Below are 27,796 nucleotides of genomic sequence, written 5' to 3'. Positions count from 1 at the left end.
CAGAAGTCAGGTCCAGGACAAGGGAAAAGGGGCTGAGACCAGGAAACTTGAGGCTATGACAAGGGTATAAGGGCCTGAGGTGGGGCCAGATGCCCATCAATTGGTAACTGCTGGGTGGCATGGGTGCAATGTAAAGGATGATTGGAGGCATGTAACTAGCCCTTATTGCTAACAGATGCCTGGGAGAATAAGCAGTCATCACAAGGAAGTGGGGTGAGCTCTAGGATCCAATAGGCAGCCTCCCTTCCCATCAAACAATTACATCAAATGTGTGGCAGGAGAGGGCACCCTAGGGCTGGAGCTGGGTAAGGGTTGTGTGGCCACCAGGGGGTATTCCAGCCACACCTGGAGCACAAACCCAACTAAATCATACTATTCCATTCCCTCCCTTCCCCCAACAGGAACCCCACCTCTAGCAATAGTCAGAATTCTTATCAACTCGCATCTTTTCCTCTGGTCTTAAAAAATGCAGTCTTGCCTCACTCATACACTTCCGCAGAGACCATTTCCATAGTTGTGCCTTATTCTGGTTCCCTTTTTCTATCTTGTTAACCACAAAATACTTGTGTTCCCTTTCAGGACCTGCCCCTAGCCTATCTGTAATCTCTCATGCACTATCAATATGTTTATTCCTGCAGTTAGTCCATTATATTAGTCTCCCTTTCCCACTTCCTAAATTGTCAACAAAATGCCTTTGTGCTTTTCTCCCCTGCTAATCCTCTGTATATAGAGAGGGAGCTAGCCAGGTTTGTCTGAAGTTAGGCAGAAGGTAGGGCAGCATGGCACATTGTAGACTAACTTGTTCAAGGAGGCATGAGATTTTTGTAAGCTACAGCATGCTTCATCTGATACATCTGCCTTCTGCCCATGTTTACTTGGTATGCATATATTCATAACTTTGTAGTCTGAGCCTGCAATGAATGGTATAATTAATTGGTAACCACTTAACATAATATTTCAACATGTATACAATGTTGAAATATTAGTGAACACCTCAGTAACATGGCTTGGGTAGTATCACAGGAGAATTTCATAGAAGAAATAGGAACATAATCCAATTCTCAAGAGAAGCGTTTAGCTGCTTTAGTGATAAAACCGTCTTTTGTCTTCATGCAATCCACAGCAGTATAAGCCAAACACCTTCTAACTTCTGCAACAAATGAGGCAAGAAATGAACCAACAGTTGTCATCAGTAGAAAACCCTAATTCTTCCCTTGACTGGACCTATCCTGTGCACTGTATAAAAGGCAGGGACCCTGCAGGAAAATAGGTAATAATGTAAGAATGCACCATCATCCTGCAAGGGGCTGAATTAAAAGTTGCACAGGTAACTTTAATTCTGCCTTCCTTAACCTTTGAGTTTCCAGCCTCTTTTAAATGTAACTTTTTGTGTAATTGAAGAATTCATGTGAATGGCTACCATTATCAATGATACTAACCACCTTGAAGAGAAAAGCACAGAGCAGGTCAGTGTCCCAGAGTCCCCTCTGCCCTGGCCATTTCCTTTGGTGAAGCACCCAATCCTGTAATTCATACTACTGCTAGCAGCCCAAATAATATTTATGAAAATCCCATGGAGTATATAAGGCTTATGAGGACAGGGTGCTGTAGGAAATCAATGGGAGTCAGGTATCTAAATACCAAACAGCAGCATTTCCCCAATTTGGTTTATATCCCAATGTAGCAGAGTCAGGCACTCTTGCATATCCCCCTCCACTTTAGCTGCTGCCACTGCTTTCCCTGCTGCCGATTTCTCTGGCTTCTGAATACCGCCAGCAAGCAGAATCAGCTGCAGCCAGGTGTGGAGAGAATCAGCAGCAAGGGGAAAAATGGTCCTTAGTGGCGTTTCCACCGATTTTCCCCAGCCACTGATTGATGTTGATGCTCTGATTGCTGGTCAGTGGAAGAAATTGGTGGGGGTGGGGAGTAGCAAGGGGGAGGATGTGATAGCAGCTGAAGTAGTGGGAGGTACATGGGCAAAATGTGTTTCCCCCTAAGAACCTTTTGCACTCCTCCAGGGGGGTGCGCCCCACACTTTGGGAAATGTTCCTGTAGAAAATCCAGGCCTAAGGGGTATGATTCAAAGCCCAGGAAAACCAATGAAAATCTTTCTGTTGACTTCAGCAAGGTGGTGGATCAGACCTGAGGACAAGTGCTGGTAAAGTGCCTGAGGTATTGTAATAAAAGAGTGGTTGAAAAAATAGAGAAAGAATAAAGAACGCATAGATGTAGGAGCTTTAGGTTAAAGCAAGAAAGTATTCTGGCTTCCTACCTCAAGGCACTGTTGTTAAATGAACACTGGGAACTGAGGGTTTTTGACCACCTGACCCTTGATGTATTCTTTCAATGGCACAACACTTACCAGTACCTGTTGGTTCTCCACTTGCCAGGCTAACAGAAATCAGCATCGTATACCAGATGAGATTCATCATTTTCATGACTGGAACAATCGTACAACATGCCATATTAAATGCTTTACCCTTCTGTTCTGGTTGAACCCAAAAGACTTTGTTTCTGTTTGTGGCTGAAAAGACCTTTAAGACATGAAATTAATTTTACAGTAGCAGACAGTATTGTTTAACACTGTGGCTTCCTAGCTAGGCGTAAAGCATGAATACAAAATGGGCTGCTTTATTTTAAAAGCAATGATGGTATCAATTCTCAGCCCTGGTTAAATAGCATATAGGGAAGGATAAAGAGGTATGAGTGTATGTCTCTCTGTCTCCCTCACTTAGGAACTGGGTACTTCCCTGAGCTGAACAAGTCCCCACACAAGTTAGATTAGCTCTAAAGTTTACAGGTTTTATGAAAAGTAAATCTAGAAAAAAAAAATCAAGGAAGTAAGCACTCTGTAATATGAAACTTTAATATGAAACTAACAGAGGTGAGTAGTTCTGCCATCTGTGCATACATTCCAGCAGTTACTCTAAATAAGAGAAATAAATAAATAAATATATCATTTAAAAACAAAAAAACAACACAAAAAAAACACCAAGAAATCTATAGCTGTTTCTTTTAAGTTTGCATGCTGTCTCTATATGCATGGCAGGTTTTTCAGTGCTTCTGGTTGTTTAGCAGAGAAGACAAAGAAATCAGAAAGAGAGGGTACATTTAAAATATAGAATTTTTAAATATTATCTTTACAGTAGCTGGAAATTTTCTCACTAGAATATAAAACACATAATTCAGGTAAACTCAGAAAGTTATTAGGCCTACTTTGGAAAAAAAATTCAATCACTGAAAAGTGAAACAGACTTTATTCATGGTTTAAGTACAGATCTCAAAGCAAACTATGCCGTTCATACCACCATCTGTATAATTAGGTCAGTATTAGCACTTCTGTTTAAAGTAAAGGATGTACAGTTTTTTTAATCCCCTATTTGCAAAGGTATGCTATGCACATTTATGACTTATTTAGGAATAATCAAATAAGAAATGTGATGTGGTCCATTGCTTTAGAATAGCAAATCTAGTTTTGCTCTTTTTTTTTTTCAAATTCTAGCTGAACTTTTCAAGTGTGTATTTAGTCCTAGGAGCTGACCTATATCACTTGGAATTGACAAGCCAAAGAGGTCAGAATCGGAGGCTCCATTAGGAACAAAGGGCAGCCTAGAGAACTATTGTAATCCAGTTCCTTTTTCTCAAGACAACACTGCAGAGTGACTAGTAGTCAGAGCAGTCTACTCGTTTATCATTTGGAGCCACATTCAACATTCATCTTAAAGAACCTGGAAGAGCAGATGCATACTGGAACTGCCTACAGACTCTCACCCAACAATTTTGAGAGGTTTGTTCTCTTCAGACCACAACAGAGCTATCTTGTATTTCTCTTCGTTAGAAGCAATTTTTTACAAGTTTTTTTTTTTTCTCCTTAAGAAACCTTCAGGTTTTCATTGAAAGCAAAGCTGTCAATGCTGGCTGTAGTTGCAAAATTAAAACCCTTGCTTCTCTTGTTATGTATCAAAGGAGAGGGAAATACAGCATCAAGAGACATAGAACTTAGAGGGAGGGGAACTAACCTCAGCTTCAGCAGAAGAGTTTCTATTCTCAGGTTTACTTTTTTGTTTATAATTTAAACTGCTCAGACTGATATTTCCCATTATGCATGTCTATCTAAGGGTGAATTGGGGTGGGGGGAGAAACTTTTGGTGAAATACCATAGATAATGTGGTTAGGGAAAGCACATTGTTCTGCTCATGTGTGTACACTCATTAGCATACATTCAACTTACATCACATGCCATTTTCCCCGACTTGGACACGTCTCATTCAGAGCTAGACCTTATCTAGTTCCTAAAAAGGTGGACAGATGACCAGACCTAAAGGCCCAGGTCCTCATTCTGAGGGAAATGTCATAAGACCCAGGTACAATATATTCCATGGAACAAATAAAAACAAAAATAATGAAGAGGATGAGGGTCACACGTTTAAAACAAAAGAGACACTGAATAAAGAATCCTACCTAACTAGCATCTACAATTCCACATAGTAGTTAGCAGATATTGTGCAAAGGAGCTCTGTCCAGCAACATGAATAAATAAGACAAAGTAAGCTTTGCAGTCACAAAAGATTCACCCTCCACCACTACAACCTCCTTTGCTTCCTCATGTAACTAACAGACATCTTGGCCAGGGCTAAGCAGTTGTTAACATGCAAGCTGAGAGTTGGGTATGCATAAATAATGCAGTGCTGGGCATAGTGTAGCCAGACTCTCTGTAAAATATTCTACAGGTGTGGGAATAGGAGCTGTAACATAACATGTTGCAAAAAACACAAGTACTAGCATATGCCTCCTGTCACAGAAGGAACAAATGCCTGGGTATAAACTGTAGGCCTGTGCAAATAGGGAAGTATTTGATTTGAATTTGGCCAGTTTGGAGGACAGTGATTTGATTTGGAGGTTCAGATCACTGTCCTGAATCAATTCAACCAAATTGGCTTCGAAAGATTCGGTGCTGATTCGGAGAGATTCAGTGATTTGGATCAGCTGGGGAGAGGCAGGCACAGCCAGGCAGTTGTAGGTTCTCCCGTGGCTGCTCCAGCTGTACCTCCCTCCCCCTGGTGTGTGTGTGTGTGTGGTGTGTGTGTGTGTGTGTGTGTGTGTGTGTCCTCATGGTTTTATAAGAAAACCTTCTGAGAGGGAAAGCTTAGCACACTGCTGCAAGGACTGATTATTTACTATGCACGAAACAGTCACTGGATAAATGCATGAACTGCATTTGGAACAGAGAATGGAACAGAGAGTTCCCTTCACTTACACAAGTATTCAGACCACAGGATTGAACTCTAATAGACTGAATCCTTCATGAGACTATGAGGCAGGAATTTCTAGATCCTGTTTTAGCTTACATACAAAATAGGCACCATGCTGACGTCAAGACTAAAGCATTTCTACGAACAGAGGAACTAGAAGTTTTGGTTCCTGAGGAACTTTAAAATCAGAAGTGAGGAAAAGCTAGGGCACAAGAGCTACCAAGGGAGGAGACTAACTGAGGTTCTAAGAATCACAATTTTGTACTGAGGTGTCTAAATTCTACATTAAAAATCTATTAGAAACACTAAATATTTTCCTGACTGTGGGCCCATGCACATTTTGCATGATGCATTTGGTGAGGAGCTCCCTTACCTGCAATTCCGAGAATCACATCTTATTTCAAAATATATTTGTTCTTGTGCAAACCCCATCACTGGCAGCTTAAGTATAGGTTATACCAATATTTGCCTCAGATACTTTAGAGATGGATGATCCTGCCTTATGCAGGTAGTTGAAATAAATCACCTCTTGAGGTCCCTTTAAACTCAATATTTCTATGATACTTATAATAGCAGAAGACTATTTCTTGTCTCACCCTTGTTCCCTAAATCTCCAACTACAGCTCCCAGCCAGCTCAGCATTTTCTAATATACCATATGACAAAAAGAAAGTCCCTGATTATTTTAATACACTGCTCTGGGATTTTCACGCCCCCCTTTCCATTTATACATCTCCAGTCTAAGCCAAGGGCTTGCGGGTGGGAGGGGAGGTATTTGACCATTGATCCTTTTGTCACAAGCCTTAACATCTCTCTTCTATCATCTGATACACACAATAGCTTATGAGATTCAAAGAAAGTTAAATAAGACATTCCATCTGTCTAAGGACCAAAAGGCCGGCAGTAGGCAGATTTAGAGATTTACGCATCTATGGGCATCTTTACACATGCATTGTGTCTTATGTATTCAGCATCCCATGCTTCAAACACATTTTGAAACATAGGGACACTGAATTCACATAATGCTGACAATGTTTAATTGAGTCTGCTCTGACCTGTTCTAATTAGAATGCATTGGAGTGGGCATCAAGCATGTGTATAGGTGCCCATATAATGCTACAGGAGTAAAAGAAATGTGTCACTTGAAATTACTTGGTACTATGAACAGAGGAAGAATGGACCTATGGTTAAGGCAATGGATTTAGAAGATCCAGGCTTAATTCCTGGTCTCCTATAACCTTCTTATGTGACCTACATTCCACTATTAGGTGCTTAAGTGTGGTTCTATTTAGCTTTGTTCAAGCCCCTGAAAATCCAGTAACAGACCTACTTCTGTAATGCCCTCCTGTCTAACCCATTAGATTGACTCACAAAAAAGGTTGCAAGAAGAATGCATCCGCTTTTTGGATTAGCTGTTTTTTTAGGCACGCACCAGCAGCCTCAGCATCATGTGTATTCAGTGCCCCCACTCTTCAAAATGGTGGCAGGGCCACTTCAACTAGAAGTCATTGAACAAGCTTCAGTTAAAGTGCCCCCACTGCCATTTTGAAGCATAGGATGCTGAATACACAAGGCACTGCAGGGACTTTCATTAAAATAGCTCCTGAGAGCTCTTAAAAGCCACTCAAATTAAAGTCCCCCCCTGGAACACATATAAAGATGTCCTGTGTGCTCAAACAAATGAGTGTGTGCACACAAGGAGTGAATCCACATGAATGTACAGTATATGAGAAGTAGAAGAGGTTTTTAGGATAAAGGCTCATTTCTTTGCATTAACAGATTTGCCCCATACCTGCAGTTCTAGTTGAATCTAGACACCCAGGTGCTATATTACATCTTTAAGCATACACCCTATGTAAACAATTGGATTATGAACAAAGAGCATTTGTTCAGTTAGCAAATCTATTTCTTTGACAGGACATTGCTTGGTTTTACTTTATGCATTATTCCTCCAGCAAGTATGGATTTCCTAATGGCTTCATTATGCCTTCACTTCCAGTTGGTGCACAGAAAAGTATTCTTTCAACCAGCTCATAAATCCTCTCACCTTATAAAATCATTTAAACCTCAGGCCTTAATATTCACAGTGCTGCTATAAAACCCCAAGCCATTAATGCTTCTATTGATTCACAGGCAGTTAGTTTTAAAAGGCTGTTTCTGACCCCGGATTCCTAGGGTTTCTTTGCAGTGCTACCTTTTTGGTCTTTAAGCTAAATTGTTCGTTTCATAAATCTTTATAAAGGACTTGACAGGATGTGCCCTAGTCATATTGTTATTGTTACACAGCTAATGCAGACAGTGAATTTTGCCTAATCTGACAGTCCCCCTACATTGTCATCTCAGGTAGACCAGGAAGAAATCTTTCTACCCACCTGCAACATCCATCACTTTTGGCAACAACTTCTTATACCTCTGACCCCTCAACCAGTGTCCATCCTCTAAGGCTCACAAGGCTCAAAAGGAACATGTACTACTTCAAGAAACAAGAAGTGCTGTTCTCACTGAGGGATCATTATGTGATAACCAGGGATCCTGGTTTTCTCTGTTTAAAAAAATCCCCAATTTACAGGTTAAAAAAGATAAACCCAAAATCCACATTTTTCTAATGGTGTTTCAAAATGAAACACCATTACACACATACATATATATGTATGTATTAGTGGCATTTCATTTATAATCATGGGAAAATTTGCATTTTGGGTAACTTTTTTAACCTGAAACTTGAGGATTTTTTAATCAAAGAAAACCAGGATCCCTGATGATAACCATCTTCTTCTGACCTTCTTGACTGATTTAGGTTTCTAAAAATCCTAAGCAAGGTACAGAATTAAACAGACAGATGCAAGTTTCCTAGACCACCAAGTAGAAAGAGGCACTGATTTGGAACAGCAACATAGGGAGATATGGCCAATCCTCTTTAAGTAGGGGTAGTGATTATTTTATACAAAGTAGAAAAGTTCTGCTCTACACCTACAGACAACCACATATTCACAGAAGTTTAGGGCTGGAAGGGACCTTGTGAGATCATGAGTCCAGCCCTTCTGCTCTGCAGGAAAGACTGCTGGGGCCAAATAAGCCTAGCAAAGTGTGTGTCCAGTCTCCTTTGAAAGTTCTTCAGAGTAGGTGCTTGCACCACCTCTGCTGAGAGTCTGTCCAGAATTTGGTCACCCAAACCATGAAGATTTTCCTTATATCCAGTCTGAAACCTTCTTCTAGGAGTTTATGACCATTGCTCCTGGTTTTCCCTGGGGCGTTTTGGTGAATAGTTGTTGACCACATTAAGAAACCTCTTTCTACTTGGTGGTCTAGGAAACTTGCATCTGTCTGTTTAATTCTGTACCTTGTTTAAGATTTTTAGAAACATAAACCAGTCAAAAAGGTCAGAAGGTTCATGGTTATTGCCAGGGATCCTGTTTTTCTCCGATAAAAAAATATCCCCAATTTTCAGCTTAAAAAAGTAACCCAAAATCCTCATTTTTCCATGATTCTTCCACAGTAAGAATAAGTGAAAAAAAACCTCTCTTAATATATGTAAACAAGGTTGCCCAACTCAAAACTTAACTGACGCCCACTTGTGAGTTCCACTTTCCAATGAAGGTTCACCATTTACACTCCTATCAGATGCAAACCCCCAGCATGTGTGCAAAAGGAAACTTGGATTGTGCTTGTGCAATTAAAAATTGCTGCACAGGGAGGACATAGTGCCCATTGTTTTACTTTCCAAATCAGTTTTCATTTAGTAAAGTATTATGGCAGGGTCCAGTGATTGCCCTTGGCCCACAGGCTGCCTGTTGTAAATCCCTGATGTACAGTGGTGTAGCTGTACTGGCCATATCCATGAAGCATCTGAAATGTCCTGGTTTCCTGACTGCTGTGAACCATAAAGCAAAGTAAACATTCTGATGTTCCTTTTTGGTATACATGCACACTGCTGTTTGATAGCCAGAACCTTCCTTCCTGTGGTCCCCAAGGTAAAGAGTAGGGCTGTGCAAAATTTCACCACCAGTTTTGCTTCAATGCTGCTTCAACCTGTTTCAAGGGTGAAACAGCAAAATTGAAATGAAACAGATCTGGTTGAAACAGCCTCAAAATGAAACAAGGCAAGTTGAAACCTTTCGCTGTTTTGATGTTTTGACTGTAGGATATAAATGGGGAAGGTCAAAACATCCTATAACTTGTCATTTCTGGCCAGATTTGGATAAAACTTGCAGAAATGCTAGTCCCTTCTGAGGGCATACAGCATGCCAAGTTTCAAGTTTCAAGCAGATAGGTGCAGGGGATTCAGAGAAACTGCACCCCAAAATCTTGAGAGCAAAACTTGTGTCATGTGTACATGTTAAGCACAGCAGGGTCAAAACTACAGGCACACTAGCCCCTGCTGCAGCTATAAAGCCTGCTAAGTTTCAAGGAGATAGGTTCAGGGAGTTCAGGGAAACTGTACCCCAAAATCCTGAAAGCAAAACTCATGTCATGTGTACTTGTTAAGCTATAGCAGGGTCAAAACTGTAAGGGTGGTGGCCCCTGCTGAGGCCACAAAGCCTGCTACGTTTCAAGGAGATTGGTGCAGGGGTTTGGGGAAACTGCACCTCAAGCTGCTGACAGGCAAAACTCGTGACATGGGTGACACTGTGTGTGTTCAGGTGCAGCAGGGTGAAAGCTGCAGGGATGGTAGCCCCTGCTGTGGCCACGACACCTGCCAGCTTTCAAGGAGATCGGTGCAGGGGTTTTGGGTTCTGGAGCCCTACACCTCTGGAGCCCTGGCTGCTGACAGGCAAAACTTGTGACACAGGTGCTTGTGCAACTGTGTCTGTCTTGGGGCACAGGGAAGGGGAAACTACTGCAGGCCTGGCTGCTAGCCCCTGCTGCAGCCACAAAGCCTCACAGCTCTCAAGGAGTTCGGTGCAGGGGGCTTCTGGGGCCCTGCACCCTTAGCTGCTGGCAGACAAAACTCGTGACATGGGTGCTTGTGCAACTGACTGTGTGTCTGTCTTGGGGCATTTGATTGTTTGTATTGATTCTTTCCTCTCCTTAGTCTGTTCTTTTGTAGGTGTTAAGCCATGCTCATTAAGTCTTTAATGTAGTAACTAGGTACTGTGTATTGAGCTGGTCTCATTATTGTTTGATAACTGGTAACACAGTAGCTTAGCAGTCAGACCTGTGGTAGTTCCCCCTGGCCCCCCAAGGACAGACACAGTTGCACAAGCACCCATGTCACGAGTTTTGCTTGTCTGCAGCTTGAGGTGCAGTTCCCCCCAAACCCCTGCACCTATCACCTTAAAATGTAGCAGGCTTTGTTGCCTCACCAGGGGCTACCTCCCCTGCAGTTTTGACCCCACTGTAGCTTAACATATATATGTGAAATGAGCTTTGCTTTCAAGAATTTGGGGGGCAGTTCCCCCCAAACCTCTGAACTGATCTTGAATCTTGGCAGGCTTAGTGGCCTCAGCAGGGGTTAGCAAACTGGCAGTTTTGACCCCACTGTATCTTAACACATACATGTGACACAAGTTTTTCTTTCAGGATTTTGGGGTGCAGTTTCTCCAACCCCCCCTGCAGCTATCTCCTTGAAATGTGGCAGGTTTGGTGCCTCAACAGGAGCTAGCATACCTGCAGTTTTGACTCTGCTATGGCATAACACATACAAGTGACATGAGTTTTGCTCTCAAGATTTTGGGGTACAGTTTCTCCAAATCCCCTGCACTTATCTTCTTGAAACTTGTCATGCATCATACCCGCAGAAGAGGCTACCAATTCTGCAAGTGTCATCCAAATCTGGCCATAAATGACAAAGTTATAGCCTGTTGTGACCTTCTCCATTATATCCTATGGGCGAAATGTCAAAACAGGGTTGAAACAGCAAAACATTTTGATGGAACAAAATGGAACAGCCGTTTTGACTCAAAACAAAAGTGGAAACAAAATACTGTCCTGCTGAAACATCAAAATGCTGGTCAAAACTAAATGCTTCCATTTCACACAGCCCTAGTAGAGCAATAAGATCAGAAATTATAACAATGAAAACAGACTGACTTCTTAATAAATGCCTAAAAAGAACACCTAGCACTGCAGCAGGTCTGAATAAATTTGAGAGAAATCAATATACAAACATTTGAGAGCAAAAATGAAGTTGCAACCAAAAGAGAGAAGATACTGAAGAATAATCCCATAGTAATATCAGCGATTGTTACTTAGTTGCAATGTATTCAAGTAAAGAGATAGTGTTCTTAAAAGAGAGAGAGAGAGAGAGAAAGAGAAAGATAGAAAATACTTTGAGCAGTGTGCATTATTTTGTAAATGTACATTTACAGAGTACTCCTTGGGAAAGCCCCTATCATTGTACCAAAACAGCTCTGCTTTGCTTCTAGAAATTAGCTCATGAGTTTGCTTAGCATGCAATCAACTGAAAAACAGCAATAAATGCACAATGAATATAGTAAATCCATGAGAAATAGGGCAGTAAAGTTAAGATTTATTCTGGGAAGAGAGGCCCAACAAAAGCTTTGGGTGAAGAAAGTGGGGATCATAAGCATGGTTTAAAGTTAGGAAGATCTTAGGGAGAAAGAAGCTTAGTGACAAAAGATGATGCCAGTTGCATCAAATCTGAAGCTTTTTGTGGTTTTTCAATTTATTTAAGAATTCCACTGCCCTATTGTCATAACCAACCACCTTCTGTCTCCCTGTCATTGCACTCAGCAGAGAATTCAGAACGCAGGTTGCTTACTGGGCAAAACCCATCCTAGTTTAACTGTGCCATTCATCCTCTTTGCTTCTAGGCAAGCAGTCAGATTGTCCTTCAGTATCATTTGCAAAATCATGGATATAATATGTGAGATAAAACACTACTATATAATCATTAATATGCTATCAAGAAACTAAATCAAACATTTAACATTGCATTTATAGGCCTAATACAAGTCAACTGTCAAGTTCTTCATACAACTCTTCTACCACAGGACAATTTTCCTAGTTCTATTCTATATGATCTTTAAATATTTTATTCACCACAGGAATGATATACAGCCCAGTAAATTTCATCACAGATCTTCCATTTACTTCTGTGGGCTCCAGATAAGGCCCTGTCTCATGTCTCAGTTAGTTGTCTGACCTGACTAAAATGTTATGCATCTTGTCTTTTAATGATATTTGACTCTTATGCACTGGTATGTGTGAAACCCCTATTTCTTCTACTCTCCAATTTCCCCATGCTATGCTACCATAGTCTGTTGTAGGAACTGGATCATGGGTATGAGTACTAAGTTGAAAAATAAGCCAGAAATAACCTAACTGCTGGAAGAGAATAACCAAGCCTATGGACTCACTAACATGATAAAATATTCTAGGAACTAATTCAAACATTTAAGTTTCCATGTTTTTGAGCATGTCTAGGGTGACTTTACATCCTGGTTTGGTCAGGATGCTTCCAGATTTCATAGGTTGGTTCCAGCCAATTGGTGAAACTTAAAACAGAAATCCTGAAATCACAAGGGTGTGGAGCACAGTCTGATGGGGGGGGCGAGGGGGTGGTGCCTACCTGCCTCTGCCTGCAGCAGTGCCATTGACTTGGAGGGAGAAGGGAGAGAGAGAAGGGGAGCAAATTTCCTTAAAAGTAATATGGTCACCCTAAGCACGTTTCACTTTTCTTCTTAGCCACTGCTGGGATTACAGAGTAGCACTTCACTATCTATCACACTTATAAATGATAAGAAAGGAATCATCTTGCACCTCCTTTTTAGAGACAAAGAAAGAGATGGAACACATGGGCACAGTTACTACTGTAAAAAAAAAATCATCATTTCCTTTTCAATACTGGAATATTGGAATACTCATAATGCTGTTATTTATGGGTGAGAGACCAGTACACATCATCTAGTTGAAGATGAAAATTCAACTAATGGGAAAAATGGAGAAGGCAACCATGGAAAGCATAATACAGGAAACCCTGCTGGAGAGTGATAAGGTTTCTGAGCTGGATCTTGAGTGGATGTAATAAGGATGGTAAGGGTAACACCTCTCTCAGAATGTCTGTTGTCTCAGAATGATTAAGCTCCTTTTTATGGATTAGTTGTGAAGTTAGTTGTGAACAATATTTCCATTTAAAGCGGCAACACTAGACTTTAAAGTTTGTACTCACTTGCAACAAAAGTTAAACAGGTTTCCAGACCTGTCTGCAGTCCTCTGGCTTATTTAAACAGGATCACTCAGGAAACTTAGCCTAAAATAAGTAAAAGCATGGTTTGATATAGTGTAGTTAAACAGCATTAAATGAATTACCTTGATTTTGTTAAATTGACTTTGGAATTAAACTAAACTGAATTAAAATCTGTTTATTAAAGGTGTCCACATAGAGAAAAAATGCAGTTTAAATAATTTACTTAAAATTTAAAGTCAAATGAACTTTCTGGAGAGTCCTAGTATACTGCGCTCTTAAAACATGTGGTGTTTTCTGATTTCTTGACTGATCTTATCTTATAACTGAAGGGAAATGTGGTTAGGACAGTCCTCGTGTCAATGACCCAGCCCAAGTCTCTTGTCTGAAGCAGAGCTGGGTCTCTAACTCCCCAAATTAATATCAAAATCATCCATTATTAGCAATTTTGCAGTGGTCTTTCATCTGAAGTTCCATCCTGAATGTGAGCAATCATTCATTTTAAGTTTCATTGAAACAAGTACATTCCTATGAAAGTTTTGGGGTAAGGATTTTCCCATGGAAAAAAGAAAAAAAAGTTTTCTTGAAAAAATATCCAATTAATTTAAGCATTGATCTGTTTTTCTGTTGTCCCAGTCCTGGCTGTTCTGGGGTTCCAGAAATAATTTACAGTCTTAAGGCTCATGTTAATCACTGTAGCCAGCTTAGACTGGCCTAAGGACTGCAGTATCACTTGGAAAACTCACAATACCGTATGCTGAAGCCTCAACTCTTGAGCTAATTCCCCTAAAACCACAGCAGGACCTGGCACTGCCCTAGGCGCCACACAACTTCTGTTGGCATGGTGCTGTGCTGCTGTGCATCTGACTAGCACACCTTCTTATCCTTGGATTTGCACCAGGGCTGCCTGGGGGGGGAAACAAGAGGGGGACTGGGGCAATTTGCCCCAAGCCCCTACAAAGCAAGGGTCCCCTGCCTCTGCTACTGTGTGTACCATTTGCCCCTTCCCTGCGACATTGCTCACCAGAATTCTTGGTATATATATAAAAAAAGAGGAAATTGGTGTATTAGTGTATAGGATGACACTGAATCTCTCTCAACATGTAATTGTGACATTATGGGACTCCTTCCTGACCATGAAGTAAATATTATACATAGTTGTGTGTGACACATATGCTAATTTGTGGCTTAAGAAATTGTCGCATTGATGTCCAAGGGGGAGTCTAAACCAATCACAGTAAAGTAACATCCGTCTTTATCTCTGGGCAGCATTAGAAACAAGATTGATCAGGCTTATGATTGCCTAGCCGAGGGCCTAGGCCAAGTAGCCCTGGTTACAGAGTCTCTTGCAACGAGAGAAGAAACAGGGAAGGTTTAAGGAGGGATCTGTGGCAGAGCAGGCCTGTTGTCACGCAAAGACCTCCAGAGGAAAGAGTTCAAACAGTAAGTGAATGTAAGCTTTGTGGGTTCTTAAGAGCCAAAATCAGAAATGAATCTGCAAGAATATAATAATGAAATTATACATATTGTTTTCTTTATATTTCCCAGAAAAATAACATTAGACATAACATATATTCAGGTTCACATATTTCCCCATTTCAAAAAGTACTTAAATGCAAAGTATCTATATAACTCTTGGATGAATGCAATCCTTTGATAGGTACGCTTCAGTTTTTCTTACACAGGGATAAGGGGATAGGAATAGGGGTGTACTTCTCCTGAGCCTGGCTCAGTCTCACAAGTCTTCTGGTTGTGGCCTGCTGGCTGGCCTCCTCCACTACTCAAGAAGGGAGGATTACTCTCTTAAGGCCTGGCCTCACACCACTCCTAGGCCTTTTCCCTGTGATAACTGCCACAGAAAATAGCTCTCCAGTAGGACCTTGCCTGGAAATCTTAGCTGGTGCAACATGTAAAGAGCCTCCTGGAAGAAATTCAATGGTTGAATGCTTCCTGGCCAAGTCTTCTCACAGAAGCTAAGGTCATCACTGAGGGGCTAGGTATCACCACTGAATTCAAGAGAACACAAAGAAGAATCTAAAGGATGAAGCATTTCCAAGGTAAGCCAGTCAATACAGAACACGCAATCTCTTCTGTGAAGATAAATTCAGGATTGAAGTGTTCATCACAGCCATGGATATGCTCCTCTCAGATCTCAAAACATAGCTGAGACCATGGGGAAGCTCTCAGGCTTGTTCTCACCTACACTTGACCCACCAGCTGTTGCAAAGGATGAAGAAATTGCCAAATTTGTGGAGTACTTGTCCACCACATACCCATGAGATGTGAACAAGGATGAGTTGCAAGAAGAACTTGGCCTGTTTTACAAAATCAGGAAAGACTCAAATCTGTGCACCTCTGGAGGAGCCATGGGCACTGCACTTGAGCTTCTCAACTGGATTTATGACAAAGGTATAGAATCTGGGTTCCCTTAGATGTGCATTTGCTTAAGAATGCTCATAGCTTTGCCAGCTTTGCACTTTTAGTAAGCTTAAGATTATTAAGAACTACCTGCAGTTAGCAACTGGGAAGGATAGGCTGAACCATTTGATCATGCTCAGTGAAGAACACACTTGCAAAGCAAATATATTACGATTATGTAGTTGATGACTTTGCGTCCATGAAGGCAAGAAAGAAATACTTTACTTAAGCTTTCCTCTTCTCATTTTGCTCTTAAAGGAGACCAGGTTGCAAGTGGTCATCATGATGATAATTTTGTGGCCCTTTGTTCTGAGAAATTAGCCATTATTCAGGGCCTTGCCAGAGTATTCCTGTTAAGAGCAAAAATTGCTAATAGGCTCATGTTTTTCATTAGTGTATTCTTAAAAGGGATATACACACAGCTGTTTTCTTGAGCGCAGTAGGAGGAAACTAGGCAGTTTCCCTATTCAACAATCCAAGTCTGCTTTCCCTGAATTTAGTTCTCTCTACTACTCAGTAGTTTGTCTCTGGCTTTCCTCTCATTCTGCAGCCCTTTTCACACAGAGGGTGCATCTACACATGCAATTAATGGACATAAAGCTTACTGTGTGGTAAAATACTGTGCAGTAAGCATTCTGTGAGAGCACATCTACACATGCATCTGTCAGGATCAAATTTGCTCCCAACAGAAGCAGTTCAAGGCAGGAAAATGCCTCCCTTTCTTTCCTGCCATATGGCAGTCAGGGAAACCTGTAGGCTTCCCTGAATGCCAGCACCAGGCTGTCAAGTGACACCAGGGTCAGGCCTTGGATTTGGAGGGTGAGGGGTGTCAGTTGTTTCCTACCTATAAGACCCAGGGCTGAGAAAGAATCCCCTCCCCAACAGCTCTTTCCCAGTCCCCTGTCCCAGTTGGCCAACAAGGCAGTTGGCAGTGAGCCTGTGGCTGAGTGGAAACTCCCCACTCAGCCAGTGGTGGCCAGGAGCTGTCCCACCAGTGGAACAGCTAACAGCAAGGACCTATACAGCAGGGCTTGTGGAGCAGTTGACAGGGAACAAATTTGCTTCTGGTCAGCCATACCAGCAGGGGTTCTGGTCCTGGTACTGCTCAGCTCCCCACAGGAGCTGGGAACAATCAGTGCAGGGACTGAATCCCTCTCCCCTCCATCCCAGCACTGTGGAGCTCCCAGTTCCCCACAGGATCAGGGAACTGAGCAGCACCAGGACTGGGGAGCTATTCCTTCCCTGCTCTGCCAGGGGTGGCCAGGTGCTGTCCCACTGGTGGAGCAGCTGGCAGTGAGCCCTCAGATGGGCAGGGATTCCCCATTCAGCCAGGGGCAGCTGGAAGCTTCATGTAAACGCATTTAGCCATATGGCTCAGCTTCTGTTCAGGCCCTGTCATGCTGATTTATGCATTGGACAGGGTTGCTGATGTTTCAGGTATCTTACTAAAAGAGTTCAGTCCCTTATTTTGATTCATCTTAAGAAACAATGGCTAGCATCACCCTTACCTATGACTGCATCAGAGACACCAACTTACCCAGCACACCACTTAGTTTACATAGCACTTTCATAAAATCATACAAAATTGGGTTGGAAGAGACTTCAGGAGGTCATTTAGTCCAACCCCCTGCTCAAAGCATGACTACCATCAACTATATCATCCCAGTTAAGGCTTTGTCTAGCCAGGTCTTAAAATTTTCCAAAGATGGAGATTCCACAACCTCTCTGTGTAGCGTGTTCTAGTGCTTTCATGCATTATCTCAGTGTTTTACAAAGGAATGTATGTACCAACCCTTCCCTTTTATAAAAGGGAAAAGTGGAATAAAGAGACTCTATGCATACTACTTGGTGATAGGTATGGAATGACCCAGAGGTAGCCAATCTATGGCATGTGGAAGCCTCTGTGTTTTGCACATGGCAGATTGGGTAAGGGAGCAGGCAGCACAGCAGATGATCAGACAGGGAGCAGAAAGCAGGGTTGCAGATTGGACAGGGACAAGGATCACAGTGGCACAGAGCCTTATTTGTGACATTTCTGTTTAAAAAGTTGGCCCCAAATGGACTGAGCAATATATGACCTTAAGGCAGACTTTTGAACATTTATGTATAGCACAACAAAGAGTCAATTAAGCATTTCCTTAAAGACTGACACAGGGTCAAAGAAATGAGCAAAAAAGATTTTTCCTTAAGTATTTTAGCTTGGAGGATGGCAAGACTGAGTGGATCTCTCTCCCTACAAAAGGCATGTCACATCAGTTGCATTTCGCTGATAAAGTTAAAAGTTTGGCTTTTAAAGAGCCTGCTTCACTTCCCAGTCTTCAGTGCAGAGCCTCAGACTCCCCTTCCCCCCTGCCACAGAAGTTAGAGGGGTGATAGCTTCTGATGTAATATATATATTTTTAAATTGTGTGCGTGTGTGAAGTAGATCTGGTGATGAGAAACTATCACTATCATTTTTCCCTTCTGAACCACATATCAGTTTCACACTTATCATGGAAAACAGATTAGGGAAAAAATAAAAAACATCAGTAAAACTTAATCTGATTTTATTTTACTGAGAAAAAAGATCTGTCACAGGGTGGGGACCCAGGAGCGGCCATGATCTCTCCTGGCGTCCCCTACCGTGCCAAGTTGTGGTGGGCAAGAACGAGGGTGCTTGATAGACGTCTTTGATGACCAAAAATATTATAAGGGAGGCTGCCTTTTTGTCCCCTTGGACAGGATGCTCTTATTTATCCTGGCCTCTGTTCTGTATAGCTTGATCCTTGGTGCACCCAGTCTTATGGGCTATGCATGGCTCCTACCACCCCTAATACCATGCCCCAAGCCTCTCAGATGTACCGGATGTTGTTAAGTCAAATTACTATTGCCCACGCCCTTGCGGACGTCTTCCAGGGCTTGCCTCTGTACGCTCGCGCCCTCTCCGGGGCCTCTCCCAGTACTCGCGCCCTCTCCAGGGCCTCTATTCTTGTGCACCCCCTGGACTATTCACCTATGCACCCTCACGGGCATTCCCTAGCTTCTCCCACAGCTGCTGCCCGTTCTGGGCCTTTTCCCCACGGTCACCGTATGATCGCCCTCCCTGGGGTTTTCCCTCACAACACTGCCGCACTGGGGCCTTGCTCACGCTCATGCCTGCACTGGGGCCTTGCTCGCACTCACCTTGCCTCACGATCTCTGCAAATCAAGGCTCAGGTGGCCATAGCCATGCCTGGCCTCCCAACCCCCTTTCTGGGTCTTGCACCCCACTGGGGCCTCCCACAATCAAGGCTCAGGTGGCCATAGCCGTGCCTGGCCTCCAGACTCCTTTCTCAGGTCCTATGCCCCACTGGGGCTTCTTGCCTACACCCACACTGGGCTCCTCCCAATATTGCCCACACTGGGGTTAGGGTCTGGACACCCCAAAACACAGCACCCTCTCCAGCACCAGGAACCCCCCGCCGCTACTGGGGAGTTCCTGTGAGGCCTCCTCCAACCCCTACAGCCTCACCCGGTCCTCCGGTATTACACAACAACAAAACAGAAAACACAAAGCCCCTGGGCTATAACGTAAAATCCAAACCAACCTGGCTATCCTTCATGCATCCCTATCAGGGTTTCCTCCACCCAGTATCATCATTCCACAACTGCTCAGCCCATCCAGCTTCCTGCACTGCTTACTCCAGCAGAGCTGCCACTCCCTCAGCTGCCAAAAGAGAACTAACTGCTTGGCCTCAGCCTGGGCTGTTATATACGCCAGGCCCTCTCCCCTCCTGGTCAGCTGACCCCCGTGGTTGCCCCAGTAACCAACACCTGTCCTTCTATAGGAGCAGGCACCTCAGTGCCCTGCGACTATCTAAATAGAAGCTAAAGTGTTACATTTTACAGTCCTTACTCAGCTGTTCAACTTTTTAAAAGAGAACTGAATGAGATTTTTCAGAAATGTCCAGATAATTTATTCTTCAGAAAATACTTTTTGGTCCTGCAAAACTATTAATGGATTTGAGATAAATCCATATAATACTTTGCCTGTAAAAAAAGATTTAAGGGGATTGAGAAATCCCCTTAAGGGGCAAGGGACTGGGAATCTCTTTCATTTGAGATTTTTAAAAATGAAACCCTTTCAGTTTTCCATTTCAGAATGTACTTACATTTATAATACCTAAGAAGGACAGCAAAACCTGAACACTAAGTATTTTTCATTGCCAGTCAATATATGGCAAATAACATAGAATAAACTTTTTCATTATTAAGGGAAAAAAATGTAATCTATGCCAGGTACATTTTTTCCAGATTTTTCAGTTCAGCTAGGAAACCCTAAATTCTTTCACAGCTTTGCTCAGGACTTCTCAGAGTGTGATTCCAGCTAAATGTTCTGTGTGCGATGATTAAACTAAAGCAAATAAACTCTTTTTTTCCTAATTAAGAACATCCACATTCCAGGTAAATGCTCTTTAACTTATGCATATTGATTTCACATCTTTACTTATATTGTCATAACTTTCCCAAGCATCCTCTTGCACAGGGGTGGCCAGGCTGTGGTACTGTGTACCTCAAGTGGCATGGGTAGCCTCTGTAGTGAATCAGGAAGTAAACAAACAGCAGGGTGGCAAATAGAGCAGGAAGCAGAGCAGCAGCTTGGTCAGGGAGCATAGGACAGGAAGCAGCAAGCAGACCTGCCGGGGATTGGAGTTGCACATAGGTAGGGAGCAGGGCTAATTTGTGGCATGTCTGCCAGAAAGGTTGCCCACCATGTGGTCTTGTAAATAAACCTTTAGAAATTCATTAACTGAGAACTAGAGCAGAATTATACAAATAGTTCTGATAACATACTATCAAAAATAGATTTTACTTCTATCTAGTCCTTCTCAAAGGAATATATGATTACAGAAGATGTAAGCTTTGTTGGCAGTCTCTGGGCAGGACAGAGCAGGGCATGGCTCAACAGGACACTGTCTTGTAGCATATAGAGAAACCCTTTCAAGACTGACCTTCCCAGACTGACCCTTCCTTGGCATTTTATCTGTTCACTTTCTAAAGGATGAACTTATCTGCTCACACCATGTTGTGAAACTGAGAAAACTGACATGATGCATTGTATTTCTTTCTTTCAAATGAAAGCCAGATAATCCAGTTACTTTATAAAACTTTGTATATGGTACCATAATTGTCCCTACATCTCTCACTCAGATATTTCCATTTCTACCCTCCTGTAAGGTGGCATGATTGCTGGGTCTTAGACTGTAGCCTTTCCCTAAAATGGGGCTGGGGTTCCCCCAGGTACCAGCCAGAAAACTGGCAGTATCACAGTTCCTCCCCATTGCTCAGATCTATGTTTAGAAAACTGAGATACCCAAGTCCACTGTATTTCCCACTTCAGCGGCCTGTACCAGAAACGGACAATTTCAAAATCCTCAGGTCAGGTGCTGCCTAACCATGGAAATGCCTCCAATCCAGAGCCACCAAAGCACCCCAGAATTAATAGTGCTAAGCAGTTTGTGGAACACAAGGGTTCAATTAGTCTCATCCTGTAGAGTTTCATACCCTGACTGCCCATGTCCCTGAAGGGTCATAATTCTAACCAGCAGCCTACAGGTTTTTGAAACAACAGCTGTCGAGCCATACCTTCAAAAGATTATTCACAGCTGTGAAGCCACAGTGCAGCAAAGTACCTCTCTGCAGTCCAGAGGGAGGTACTTAAGCCCTATAGAGGGCATAAAGAAAGACAAACCGCTCTTCTCTAAGACATATGCTATTGGTTAGCATCAGCAGCCAGTCAGACTGGCTTTTGTAAGTCCCCATCTTAGTGCCCTACTCTTCCAATGAATTGTTGATGAGTTCCAGACAATAACTCAAAACCTAGACACCACTACAGTTGCAGCATTTGAAACCCTCTACTTCCTTCTGTGGCTATAGCCTTAATCTGTTTTATGCTTTCTCATGCAGCAGCTTTCTACCTTTCTATGTCTGCCCAAGTGCTATGGGCTGCAAATGACTGAACAGAATCTACACTATTCCTCTTTCACTTGACTAATATGAGGAAGTATCATGGGGGGGCAGGTCCAGCTGGAGTCACTGCAAGGCATTAAAAGGGCTGCCATAGTACAGTAAGATCTGTAGCTGTTGTGTCTTACAGTGTTTTCCTTGTACTGTCCCTTTAAGGCCAAAGCCCTCATGTTCAGCACTGTAGGGTTCAGATGCTTTGTGGCAGTTTTGCAGTACTGGGGACTTCCTTTTCTCTGCCATGAGGAGGGACAGGCATTCTTGGTTCCTCTGTCTCCACAGGACTCACAGGTCAAGGCAGAAGCAGAGCAAGTATAAGTTCTGCATATATATACTGAGGGCAATTGTTAGGATCCACCCTGGATATGATTCAGAATTATAATAATAAATACTTGTTAGTTCAACCCAGGAGTGTCCAGAGTGTTGCTGCTGAACTCACAACATATCAGTAGTCTACTCACAAATTTTTTTCTTTCTCTTCCAAAATTAACACTACAAACAAATCAATCTAAGAATTATATTGGTTTGTCTCAAATAGAATTCTTCAAGTGTTACAAGAATATGATCGGTCTATAAGTTTACTGCCTTCTTTACCTTCTTTAAATTAATATGGAGTTAGAGGTTATTGTTTTGTCTTATTTTTAACTTAGGCATTATCTGCTTCTTTCCCACATCCAAGGAGGGCCATTTCATGCTCATAAGCTCGTCTAACACCTATCTCAACAATACAGTTGGTCATTTAAGAGATATTACCAATCGAAACTTGCTTATCACCAGGGATCTTGGTTTTTCATTTGCTGTGGAAAAACATGGATTTTCTCCTTTAAAGGAGAAAAATGAGGATTTAGAGTTAGATGCCTTGATGCTCCAAGATGCTTTTCTCCATAAACAGAGGGTGAAGTTCAGGCATGTAGGGGTATTTCCAATCCTAAACAAAGCTGCCAAGTAAGTATAAAGTGCCTGGTCCATGGTTACAGAGTGAATATGTGAAAGAAGAGGAAACTGAACAAGGGTCGTACAAGAATCAATACCTGTTGCACCCTGAGGATGATTGATGCATACTAAGCACTTACCATATTTTATGGTGTATAGGTTGATACATAATATAAGTCAACCCCGTATTTCTGTAAAAATAAGTGACGATTGTTGTATGACTGGTATATAAGACAACCTCACCTCAGTGTGCAAGGCACTGGAAGCCTTGGTGGGCTCACGGGAGAGGGAGCATGTTGGCAGGTTCCTGGGAAGTTGGATTGAGCCCCTGGAAGCTCAGGCAACACCTGGCCGGCTGGTAGCCCTTTCAGCCAGCCCCAGAGGGTGTTGCTGCCATACAGGGAAGAACCAGGCCTCCCGCAGCTCAGGGACTGCCTGGCCTGGTGGCAGCTCACTTCCTGGCAATGGGACAGGCAGAGAGACTCTGCCAAAAGCAGGATAGGCTCACCATTTGTGTCTTCAGCTGGGTCCTGTGGTCAGCAGCATGCCTGGCACTGGCTGGGAAAGAGCTGGCTTGCCGCAGAGGTAGCACAGAGTGTGGAGCAAGGGCAAGGGGGTGGGGGGAGGCTAGGAAAAATGTGGATTTTGAGTTCCTTTTTTTAACTCAAAAATTGTTGGTTTTTTACCAGAGAAAACCAAGATCCCTAACTATCAACTAACTATCAGCTATCCCTAACTGTGAACAAGGACAGTCCAGTGGTTGATGCTTTAGCCCAGGGGCAGGAAAAATATGGCCCACAGGCTGGTTCCGGCTTGCCAGGCCATTCTATCTGGACTATGGGGCACCTACAAAGTTTAGACAATTAATATTTCTCTGTTCCTGGCTCCCTCTCAAAGATGACAGGAGCCAGAGCCAGCAGCACCCAGGGGAAGCTGGCAGGAGCCAAGACAGCCCAGCCCCTCCACCTCAGCCCTCTCCCACCCCTACCCCACACCCTGAAGTGTCTGCATGGATGTAGCTGCTCCCCGTACACACACCCACATGCTCCCTCACCCCACACCTATCCACCCTCACACACTCCTCCCCCACACACCCACACCCTCCCCTATATACCCACATACTCACAGCCCCCCACAAAACTATACCCACCCCATGCGTCCCACACCCTCACAGTTTACAAGAGTAAGACTTCATTTTAAACTATTGTGTGATCATCTCTATGTACATTACACAAACATGTAAATGAGGACAAAAAGTTTTTTTGAAATCAAATTAATGAACGTGGTAGATGTTTGATTCTTAGAATATAATTTGGTATTTTTCTGGTTCTGAGATGGCAAAAACCCTTGTGAAAAGGAGTATTTCCTGGGGCAAGGGGAGGGACTTCTGGTGGCAAAGGTCAGGGGGGTAGGGGACAGGACTTCCAGTTCCAAGATGACAATCAGGGGGCAGGGCATCTGTCAAGGGACATGGTTACCCATGAAGCCCTTGACAGCTTCCCAAAACTCGGTAAGCAGCCCTTTGCCTGAAACAAATGCCTGCCCCTGCTCTAGCCACTACTTTGTTCTGTCACAGACACCTTGTATGTCCAAGTCATATAGCTCCCCTGTGTTTCTTTTTCACCTTTGTAAAATGGTGATAATGCCTTTTCCCTACATGATGGGAGGAAGTGCATTAAAGATTTTGAGATACCCAGATATATGGTAATAGAAGAACATATAAGTAATGAGGAAAGTTGGTTCCAGCCTGAACGACTGATTTATTTATTTACCCACTGGGAGATCCAGTTTTATGATAGAAATAAAGTGCGCCCATCTGGCTTCAAACAGCTACTCATGTGCAGCCTTACTCTGTACTGTAAGGGGTACGAGTTCAACAGCTTCGTGAAACCCCTGAAGTAGGTGTTGGTTGTCTCAAGGACCACCCCCAAACTCACCTGGCATGACTTTGCCATTACACCAGTGGAGGGAGTAGCCTCCGGAGGATCCTCAGGAGTGATCACGTCACCAGCCAGATGTTTATGGAGTTCCACCTCCCCTACACCGCAAACCTTGCACCAACCTCCGACGGGAAAAGAGGACCTGCAACTGCAACGTCATAGGAGTCAATCCGCTCAGCTTTCCTGCCTGTACCTGGCAAGGTTCTCCCTGATGTCGCTCCTCCGACATCTCCCTTCCTTCTTTGTCCCCAGCCCATCTCCATGGCCCAATACCTGGTATCAACCAGACAGCCGAGCTTCCGTACCCCCTGGGTCAGACGCAGCCTCTCTCCCCGGATCTCTGTCCTTGTCTCCCCACTGACCGGAGATTACAGCACCGTGTTCCCTTGATGGTGCATGGAGCTTGTTGCCCCAAGTTCTCTCCCCTGTCTGGGGTTCAATTTTATTTCCACCGGTGCAGGGAGCTCCCACAGCCTCTGCTGCCACTTCCTGCCCGGGTTGTCTTTGATCGTGCCAACCAAATATACAAACTATTACTTCAGTTTATTTACATAAACTATAAGGCACAGTCTACAAATATAACCTTAATATTCCTTAGACTACCTGGGTGCCCTCCAGGGCAGGGGCCCTACTCCCAAGGTACCACCACAGGAAAGGAGGTTGGGGGAAAGAAAAGGAGAGGGAGACCCCAAAGACTCCTAAGCCCCCCCACTATCACCCAGGAGCAGCCCATGTGGTGCCCCTTCACAACCTTGGGGGGTCGGTCCCCTGTGGGGACCCTATCTCCAGGGTAACTGGAGAGTTGCCTCCCCTTATCCAGGTTGAGCTCTGTTCCCCACCAGGCTTTCCTGCCGCCTGACTCTGCTGCCACTGGCCTGGCTTAAGGGCACATGCACCACTGTGTGTAGTGGGTGCTTTGCCTTGTGCTAGGGGTTGGAGGCCTGGGCAGCCTTGTATGGCACCAGGGCTCGGTCTGCTCCTGGACCCTCTGGGCAGCATTGTCTGCACTGAGCTGCTGCCCCATGCCAGCAGCTGTAGACCCAAGCCACCTCAAGCAGCTCCCAGGGTCTCTCACTCTCTGTGCAGCGCCTCCTGCACTGAGCTCCCAGCCTTGTGCAGAAGTTGGTGACCTGAGCCACCCACGTGGCTCCAAAGATCCTGCTCCATGCACCAACCTCTGCACTGTGGCTCTGGCCACGTGACAGAGGTTACAGACCCAAGCCCCATCATGCAACTGCCAGGGTCTAGACTCCATACGCCGTGCTGCACACTGAGAGTCTAACCACTGGAACTGTTCACAGCTCCCTGCCAACAGAAGTCATTAGGGGTTTTTCCGGGCTACTGCTTCACCCTGCTGAGCAGCAGTTTCAGAGCAGTCATAGGTTAAGGCTTCATGCTGTCTCAGACCTGCACAATTATGCCTTGCCACTAGACCAGTGGTTCTCAACCTTCAACTCACTGGCTGCATGCAGCCCAGCAACACACTGCTGTGGGTCATGTGACATCCTGTTAAAACATTTTTTTAAATGGATACACAGGAAGTACATTGTGTGGACGCATTCAGCATAACACACTGAGAGCTGCAAGTGTGACCCACTATGGCAAATAGGTTGAGAACCATTGTACTAGGTGGTGTGGTAAGCAGGGGTATGGGCCAGAGCTAGGACCCTATCCCTCCTCTGGGGTTGGAGAGGAGGGGAGAGGCGGCATGTAGCTCAGAGGTGGAGAAACCAGCATAGGGACGGTGACTTCCCTGCCTCTGCAGCAGCAGGAGCTGAGCCAGAGCTTCAGGTGGGAGGGAGGAACTCTTTAAAAACTGTTTGAAGTGAAGGGGGTGGAGAGGGTGACAAGTAAACAGAAAGGAGTGACCTAAGGAGTTTAAAAGAGCGTAAGGGCCAAAATCTTGGGGCAATGAAATGGCATTTTGTTGGGCCAGGGGGTGACAGGAGGGGATTCTGAGGAAGGAGTCGGGTTAGGGGTGGCAGGGATTGTGCTAGCTGGGATGATGGCACTGTCCTAACCCAGGAGGCTGGGGGGAAAGGAGTCTTCTTCAAGGATCCCTATAGAGCAGTGGTTCTCAAACTTTTTTTTTGTGGACCACTTGAAAATTGCACTTGAAATGGTCTCGGCGGACCACTTAATAAACTTTTTTTTTTTGTTCTACAAATAAAAGCACACAACTCAGATTTTAATATTAGTAGTCTTACCTTACAAGTACAGATATCCTTGATTGTTCCACAACCTTTCTGCGGACCACCTGAATGGAGCTCACAGACCAGTGGTGGTCCACAGTTTGAGAACCACAGTTTGAGAACCTCTGCTATAGAGCTCACCTGGTGAAAAAATACAGTTTGTTTACTACAGAGTTTAAAAACAGTTAATTGAATTTCATGAGTTCTGGTTGATAGTTCCCTACATCCCAGGGGTTTCCATTATCTTATATGCCTTGGGGGGAGTCTTGCTTGCCTCTCAGCTATTATTCTGAACCCAGGTGGGAAAAATCAAGTCAATAAATTTAATTTTCCACACAGATCCCTAGGCTTCATGCGCTAAACTAGAGTTAAGAGGCAGGGAGACCAGCCAAGCTTTGGAGGGTGGAAGGGGGTAGAGGGGCTAGAAGGTCATCATCCAGTGATGCCAAAGAACTGCAAATTGAAAGCTTTATCTTTGGGGAGCGAGGAAAAATATCTTATCTGGACCTAGATAGAATGACTCACAGATAGTCCATACCCCAAGTGACTTTAAAATGCTTAGAGGGCAGTTAGAATGGATTAACACCTTTTAAAACGTAAATGCTCCCATTTTAAATGCCTTTACATGGAAAGTGCAATGGACACAAACCCCAGCAACGCATGAGAATAGAGACCACTACTTTCAGTATAAAAAAGACACAAAATAAGAGAAGAAAGGTAAGAGTGAGATTAGACATTAGAGTTAGCAAATGCTAATTCTGAGAAATGTTAGTCTTTGTTAAGGTTAACACGTGCTGGTTATCAGTCACATGTTCAGGGTTAATATCATTTAATGTACACTACTCAGACCTACTGCTAGAGACCAGGTGGACAGGGGGGTGGCTAGGGACTGCAAGTCTCCTCCATGCCTGCCCTACTTGCTTGCTCTGTAGTC

General features: G+C 43.7%; 1 protein-coding gene across 1 annotated transcript in view; it reads right to left on the bottom strand.

The window, feature by feature from the left end:
* LOC149874601 (interleukin-5 receptor subunit alpha-like) overlaps positions 1-19,502 on the bottom strand; it is a 71,651-nt gene extending 52,149 nt beyond the window's left edge. The window contains exons 1-3 of the mRNA XM_090064446.1: positions 19,382-19,502; positions 13,383-13,463; positions 2,363-2,534 (exon numbers count right to left, since the gene is read on the bottom strand). Of these exons, the coding sequence (XP_089920572.1) occupies positions 2,363-2,465 (103 nt within the window). The 5' untranslated portion in view covers positions 2,466-2,534; positions 13,383-13,463; positions 19,382-19,502. The remainder of the gene's footprint in view (positions 1-2,362; positions 2,535-13,382; positions 13,464-19,381) is intronic.
* Between the last annotated feature and the right edge of the window lie 8,294 nt (positions 19,503-27,796).

The sequence above is a fragment of the Crocodylus siamensis genome, chromosome 1, assembly GCF_052110815.1.
Source record: "Crocodylus siamensis isolate JL-2025a chromosome 1, ASM5211081v1, whole genome shotgun sequence".
NCBI classification, from domain to species: Eukaryota; Metazoa; Chordata; order Crocodylia; family Crocodylidae; genus Crocodylus; species Crocodylus siamensis.
The sequence above is the reverse complement of the archived record's forward strand: the minus strand, read 5'-3'. Positions and strand labels throughout refer to the sequence as shown.